This window comes from Coffea arabica, chromosome 1e (genome assembly GCF_036785885.1).
Source record: "Coffea arabica cultivar ET-39 chromosome 1e, Coffea Arabica ET-39 HiFi, whole genome shotgun sequence".
NCBI lineage: Eukaryota > Viridiplantae > Streptophyta > Magnoliopsida > Gentianales > Rubiaceae > Coffea > Coffea arabica.
In genome coordinates, this window is record NC_092311.1 from 39,265,420 (window position 1) to 39,273,535 (window position 8,116).

At 34.8% G+C, this 8,116-nt stretch overlaps 1 protein-coding gene across 1 annotated transcript; it reads right to left on the reverse strand.

The window, feature by feature from the left end:
- Positions 1–544: 544 nt before the first annotated feature.
- On the reverse strand, positions 545–7,362 carry LOC113703641 (L-ascorbate oxidase-like). Its single transcript, XM_027225077.2, has 5 exons — positions 6,876–7,362; positions 6,632–6,724; positions 6,002–6,214; positions 4,767–4,961; positions 545–1,713 (listed from the first exon to the last, which is right to left on the reverse strand). The coding sequence occupies exons 1-5, from the start codon at positions 7,161–7,163 to the stop codon at positions 754–756; spliced, it is 1,749 nt and encodes a 582-aa protein (XP_027080878.1). The 5' UTR covers positions 7,164–7,362; the 3' UTR covers positions 545–753.
- Positions 7,363–8,116: the final 754 nt, after the last annotated feature.

Consider the following 8,116-nt stretch of genomic DNA (forward strand, 5'->3'; position numbering starts at 1 on the left):
TTTTAGCAAGAATTTTGGTCGAAATAGGTTCTATGATCAATTTTTACATTTGTTATATGTGAGGGAGTATTTTGTACAAGTTTGTATGTGAGGGGCCAAAAATAATTTTCTTGAAATGTGAAGGACTATTTTAGTCATTTTCCTATATTAAAATCTAAAGTTCTTTGACTTGATAAATGATGTAGAAACTAGAATATACGTAGAGATATTGTTCTGAATAGTCTTGAGATTGTAGTGTAGATTGTAGGAAGGAGATGAGAGGCTGTTAATACATACTTGGGCACAATATAATCAACATGAAAAATTAGGAGTTTCATTAGTTCTTTTTTTTCCCCCAAAAGGTCAGACTCTTACACAGTAAAGTCGCAAAAATCCTAGATTTTTGAGTATTCAATGGATAATAGTTCGCAAAAATACAAAGTAGTGTACAGTTTTAACCATTAATACAAAGTTATATTCTTGGCAAAACCCAAAAACACAGATTACATCTTTATCGTTAATAAAAAGTTATATTCTTGCCTAACAAAAAAACAATTCAGATAAATGAGCTAAATTATCTCTCAATTCCCTAGTTGAATAACGAGAATATCTATGAATTTGTTAAACCACCTTTCAGGACAATAATCACAATCGTACGTCTAATCTTACACGCGGATCATGAATACCAAACCATTCTAGCTAGGACTTAATGGACTACACTAATAGTGGGTAAACTCCAAATGTTGAATTAAAGCAAAGGGAATTGATTTAATCTCAATGACCCCTATTGTTCAGGAACATCTTCCCTGTTAAGCCACATGTTAGAGCTTCATTAGGTACCTTCCTTGCACGATCAACGCCTTCAGCAAAAACAACACCCATTCCCATATGCAAATGAGGTTCAATGTGACAATGGAACGCCCACACTCCTGGATTATCAGCCACAAACCTTAGAGCAGTCCATCCATATGGAAAAATCACAGCAGTATTCCTCAGTGGTGGATTCTTTAGGTTAAATTTTGCCTCATCTTCCTTAGTGAATTTCCCTTCTCCATATCCCAAAACCCAAAAAACATGGCCATGCAAGTGCCATGGATGGATATCACTCACATTTGCCGCCAATGCATTTGCATTTTGGAGTATAACATCAACAGTGCTGTTGAAACTCAACATGTAAACCCCATTACCATATGTTGAATTAGGGTTTGGAGCTTGTTTCATCACATCGTAGTCGGAGGGGAAATCTTCAGGCGGATTTTTATGATCAAATGCATTCTTTAGGCCATATTTGATGGATCCCAAGTAGGGAGTGGCAGGTAGGACCAATGAGACGTTGTTGATAGCCCATTTAGTGTATCCATCAATACGATTTTGAGTGCTGAGGAGAATAATACGATGATCATAAGTGTTGGGAGGTTTGGCAGAGCCCATTCGAGCATGGATCTTGTTAGAGAATGCCTTGCTATGATTGTAATCATTCCAAAGGGGAGCAATAGGTGGTGGTGAAGTAGGAAGTTTTGATGCTGAAGTAGGAAAGTAGTTCAATATTGTTAGGGCTTGAGGGGTTTTTGGTTCTCTTCCTCTTACACTTGATGAAATCCAGTAATTTTTGGAGGGGTCTTGATCAGTTGTGAATAAGATTGAATAGCTTTCACCAGAGTAAATGTCCATATTATCCACAGAAAATGGCTGTACGTAATTCCCATCAGCTTCAACAACCACTAGCTTGTGATTCTGTAGAAATGAGAAAAGAATGGGAATCAGATATCTGATGATTTCTTTTTGTTTTTAGCAAAGGAAGAATATGCTCTGACCTATCCCTTTCAGTGATCATTTTTCATATAATAAAAGAAAAAAGAAACTTCAATAATATCTACTGGTTCGAGTTTTCTTAAGAGATAAGCATAGGAACCAATTATATCTAAGATAACAAGCATTAAACTTTCAAAAGCAACATTTAAAAGAAGCTTTAAGTCAAGAGTTAGGACTGACTTAATCCTTGAAAGATAACCTAAGCAGATATGGGAAAAAGAAACATGGTTTCGAATAATCCAATAGATCTTACATAGTCCAATAAATAAATATCGTGAAACCAAATCTAGACCTTTTGATTATCCTTTCTACAATCTTTTACTGCCGCAAATATCTCTTGTCTAATGTGATAATTTTCTACTTCTTACGTTTTCTATTTTTCTCTGTAACTTGCAAGTTGCCACAACCAGAACAAAATCGAATCACGGGCACTTTCGTGCAAGGCCCTCATTGCTAAATAAGTACATATATATATATGTTGGTCCAATCTTGCATAAGGCTTTGATTGATTCCTTTCACAGGCATGCAAGAAATTTGCAGGCAAGTCTGGCCATTCATATGTCCTTAATCTCAACGTTTGTTCTAATCAAGAAAACTTCGGTTCATGGAGATTTTACAAGAAGGATTTGGTGTTGATGTATGCTTACCGTACAAAATTTTGACTTCTATATAAAACCAGTAAAACCCAAAAAAGTTAATGAATCAAATCTTTGTCCAAACATCCATGTATGTAGAACATAAAATGGTAATATACATGTCGAAAAACCTTCTTAATTTATACTATGTTCTGATATGATTACTTTCAAAAGTTGTATCATATTTGGGAGGGAGAAATTCAATCATTCTTATGTAATGTCATATTTCTTTCTTTGAGGATGTAGATTGGGAAGGGACATAATATTTCAGGCATTAGGGTTTGTCTGAGCCCCTTACATTTATGTGTGTGAAATTTCACTTACTTTGATCATATCTTGTACAGGAAATTTGGCCAAATCTCCATCGCAAAGCTAACATGGATCAATTGAAACAAAGAAAAAAGTATGCCATCATATCCTAGAGACAACAAATCTATGGGTGTCATCCAAACAAATGCATAATATCTAGCTTTAAAGGCACCACTCATGGACTTAGTTTTACCCGAAAGATTGCCTACTGAAAAAGTACAAGTCTACAACTGGTCCCTCTTGTAGATTGTCCTTTGCCCAATAAAAATGCTATGTACCAATTTGCACGTCCACATAGTGTGCTGCACTACAGCACAAAGGGACCTTAGTCGCTTTCCAGAACAACTTCATGGCATCTACCTTGTCTACTTCTTTTTCCCTTCCTCTTCTTTTTTTTTTTTTTTCAATTATTAGTTTTCTGTAAACATCATAAACTGTATCTACTTGCCAATGCATATTCTTGCCAGGAATACTTTAGAGGATTTTTATTCTCTCATCTTACTCTCAGAATAATCCTCCAAGCAAAGAAAAAAAAATTTCTTTCATCTTATGGTAATCTTGTGCTAGTAAACAATAATTTCATAAGTTAAACTTGTACTACTTGTAAAGAAAATTAGCAATCTATGTTCTGGTGCCTATCGACTCTTGTAGAGGTTGAATTTTCAAAATCCCGCTCCCACATTCTCTTAGTTTACCACCAATTTTTTCCATTTTAGAACTATTCTATGGTGTAAATTCTTACTTAAGAATTATGCTAGCTAAGTCAAGGAAGTGTGCATCAAATTTGAATGGACAGCCTGATGTGGTTTAACCATCCATTTTTCTATTGTTTAAGCTAAAAGTTCCCATTAGAAATGCTTATATATGGTAGATGACATAGAAGTTTTCTTTATACTTTGTGTTGATGAGATATATTCGCTACAAGAAAATTAAGTATACTAAGGTCAAGACCCCTAAGAATTAGAGGTCTTGAATTAAAATTCTTCTACCCTTTCTTCACTTTTAATTCTCGCCCCTCCCTGCGGGACAAATTTTTCAAAAAGAAAAAGTATACTGCAGGAATATACTCCGATTATTCCACTTGGGTTCACAAGTTGGTAGAACTTGTTCCTGGCCTTTCCAACTTACTTCATATCATCCTCAAAGAATTTGTCATCTTGGCCAGAATTTTTCACCCAACTTGACAACTTTTTTTTATAGTATTTTCCAAGAAAGTAAAAGGATGAAATGTGGACATGTATGCATTTGACAGTGAGCTAAATTATTTTCTACCAGACAAGAAGGTCTAATTTCATTTCCAAAACAGGGAATAATAACAAAGGCAGAATAGTCTGCTTCTTTAGGAAATTCGTCCTTATATTGATTGCTAGAGTTCCGCTATAGGAAAAAGCCATCGTTGTTTAGTTTTCTATCAATTACCATCAAAATGCCCTTAACATCTGATCTATCTAAAAGATAGAAAGATAAAATGGGAAAAGCAAATTGATATATTTTTTTATATTATGTTTGTTCAATATTCTATGTCTATGAAATGCAAATACGCGATTCTAATCAATTGTTTTCTTTTGTTTTATAGTGACTTTAGCAGTATGGAGAGGGTTTTTTCTTGATTGATTATTTTAACTAATTATAAATTCTAATTTTGGATAATCAGTTTTTTTGATGTTTTAGGTTCTTTTTAGTCTGATTATAGATTTTTTTAATGACAAAAAAAGCTAAAATCTATAATCACCCAAAAAAATCGCTTTTAGTGATTCTAATTGATTATTCTCCATAATCAATTTCTATAATCAGAATTTGTAAAACCTAAAACAAGCGAGAACAAGGCCTAAAAAAATGTGCTATAGATAGACTTAACATTTAGCAACAATCAAGTTGGCTAAATGCAAAATTTTAAAGATTAAAAATGATAATAATCATTTTTTTTATCTAAAAAGTATTATTTTTTTCCTCCTAAATATTATCAAATAGACCAAAAAAAAAAGAAAAAACAAAAAGATGGGCAAAGAAAAGAGATGGTAGATTCTTTACCCCAATTGCCAAGTTGAGTGAAGCTAGTGCTGTAGTGCTGGTTACCCTTAGCCTGTAAGTCTTGTTTGGATGCACATGGAGAATCTGTGGTGCACATGGTTCATTGCCTCTGAACTCACATATGCTTGATGATGAATTGATGAATTGAGCTGCTAGGGAACAATTGTACTGCCCTCTCCCATTGATCAGAAGTGTCTAATTAAAGGTTATCCCCAAAAGAAGACATATAAGCTTGTATAATAATAAACATTATAATTTCTATCAACTATTAAATTTATCATGGCAAAATATAAAAAAAAAATTAATGTACACTAATACAGGGTTTTTACAGGGTTTTTATGTCTCTTATTTGATATCTTTCATATATTATATTAGGAATTAGTAATGCATTATCAATATATTGTACTCCTCACATATGAATATCCACCCTTCAATAATTTTTATAATTTATTTTTTTAATTTTCTCATCTTCCATTCGAATTCTTCCCTTGTTGATAGGACTAAAACCAAAAAGCAAGAACACAGACCTGAAGAAAAAAAAATGTTTTCCCTTATACTTATTTCCTTTTTTCTTTCCCATAACTTTCTGTGAATCACTAACTTTTACACCTCAAATATAAATGAAAAGTTATTGCGCTTACAAGAATATTAGTTGGTACAAACAAATCAAGCTGATAAAGTAAGACCATGAAACCTTTGAGCAATTTTTTTTTCCCATTTTATAATAGGCAGATCTTTTTATTTTTATTTTTTGATATGATTACTTAACCAAATCTCTTTTATCAATAATTTTGAGCTATAAAAACTATTCAGACATCATTCCACACGTCCCAGGGTGCCTGATCCAGGATTCTCCATATTTGGTGAAGAAAACATCTTTCATGTCAGCATTCTCAAGAAAAGAAAAAGCTATGCCTGCATTCTTACGTTTGAACCATCAGACTCAGATCACCCGAAAATCAAGAAAGATAAAACCATCTCATATGTAACAATGGGGAGAAGGTGAAACAATATGCACCGATCACTTATTCTAGACAAATGGAGCAAGTCAATCACTTAAGCAGTGCAAATCAGCATGGAATTCTGTAATAATTATGTCAGCTTAGTTGAAGTGGACGATGTACCGCACATACATACAAAAGAAAATAGCTTTCTTAACCCCTTTATTGTATACAGGAGCTTTTTTTTTTTTTTTAGCTGCAAAAAAAAAAGGATGGTTTTTTTGTTTTCTCTACCTGGGGCTCACCAATCCAACGAAATGGCTTGGAAGATAGGTCAACCTCTTGTAACTGAGAGCTTTTGTGCCACCAATCACTGAGTAAAAGATTAAACTCCCCATCATAGTGGAATGGTTCCTTTTCACCTTCTGGTAAATCCACTATCAAAGAACCATATAGCCCTCCAGATCGCTGCATACCATAATGTCCATGGTAGAAATATGTTCCAGCCTGCAGGCGACAAATGCAATAGCTTTGTAGTGACACTGTCCTAGTAACCATAGTTGATAGTACAGATAGACTAAGATAAAAAAAAAAAGTGCAACTATGTTTGCCTTGTATCTAAGGTAAAAAAAAGTTTTATGTCACCAAGATAACAAGTAGAATAGCTACCAAGAGGTTATTTTAGCTGTAAAGGTTGATTAGCTAGCCATCATGTTAGAAAGTTCACAATATTGACTTTAATAAAATGTTGACAATAGTTTGATTGCATGCTTACAAGGGCTTCCTCAGTGTTTGTGTGTGTGTGAGAGAGAGAGAGAGAGAGATGAATAGGCATAAAGATAAAGTGTGCAGTTGAGTAATGATTCAATGGAGTAGTTTGAAAAAGGGCAGGCCAGGAGGGGCCTAGCTTCTGATTTGATTTACCTTGTCAACTTTGAACCGGTAAACAAATGTTTCTCCAGGGTTAATTGCACACTGGGATATTGATGCAGCTCCATCCGCCCATGGTGTTCCAAACTGAAGAAAAATGAATCAGAAAACAGTACTAAAGCTTTATTTGGATTGCAATTTTTAGAAAAACTGTAGAAAAATAATACTGTAGCACAACAAGAACTTCCTATCAATCCTTGAGAACAAAAGCCCTTTATGTAAGGGGTACAAAACAAACCTGTCTTATACCATGCCAGTGAATAACAACTCCTTCAGTATTAAGCTTATTTGTGAGCTCAACAGAGATGGTATCTCCCGCAAGAGCCCGGATCGTCGGACCGGGAAACTGGCCATTGATTCCAATAACCACATTTTCGACACAATCCGGTGACCAGTATATAGACTCCACAGCCCATTTGAAATGCCTTGTTTTAGCACCAAAAGCTGGATTCTGAACAAGAGCTAAACAAATGAACAGGAAAATGATAGTAGCCCTTGAACCAAATGTATCGCTAAAGCCAATCATTTTATCAAGAAAAGTAACCCTCCAAAAATAATTTGATTGAATAAAGATAGAAAGAAAACCAAAAGAGAGGGTGATCAAAGTGATACTAGGATGATACAGGGGAGATTTGACGTGGGATGGTAGGATATGGCACTGCTCGAATGCTGGATCATAAGTTTATATATAAGAACATAGGCACATTAGAGCTTGAAGATAGCAATTTATTTATTTATTTTTTGGGTTCTTTATTGAGGAGAATTGAAATGGAAGCTAGTGATTCGATTTTTTTATTTGTGGACATGATTCTGCTTCATGGGCATATGTTCTTCATGTCCACTTATTGTGCATGGGTCAATTCATTTTCTTCTTCTTCTGAGAGCCTCCATGTGCTTTCCAAGTAGCATATGAAATCATTCATCTTCAACCATTAGTTATTTCATCAATAAGGTATCAACACTTTTCCAGGACAGGTTAAAATTTCAATAGTGGTAGTCTCTTCTTGGTGGGAAAATGTATAATGATTTAAAATATGAAACACAATCCATTACCATATATGTGTCATAATCCAAACAACAGGGAACAACACACACACTACCTAAGGGAAACCCACAGCCCAACCCAAAGGGCATGCTGACTTTCAGGCTACACTGAGGACCTTAAGTAGTACACACATACCACTCACAATCGATGTGGGATAGATGGAAAGGGGGAGGGGAAACACCAGACACGGCTTTTAACCACTCCTGATTTTTCCTTATCCAAACAACAGGGAACAACACACACACGCACACACACACTACCTAAGGGAAACCCACAGCCCAATCCAAAAGGCATGCTGACTTTCAGGCTACACTGAGGATCTTAAGTAGTACACACACACACCACTCACAATCGATGTGGGATCGATGTGTCATAATTACCTATTTGCGTATTTTCTCTCTCCTATATTTTTTCTCTTGCTTCACCTTATTTCT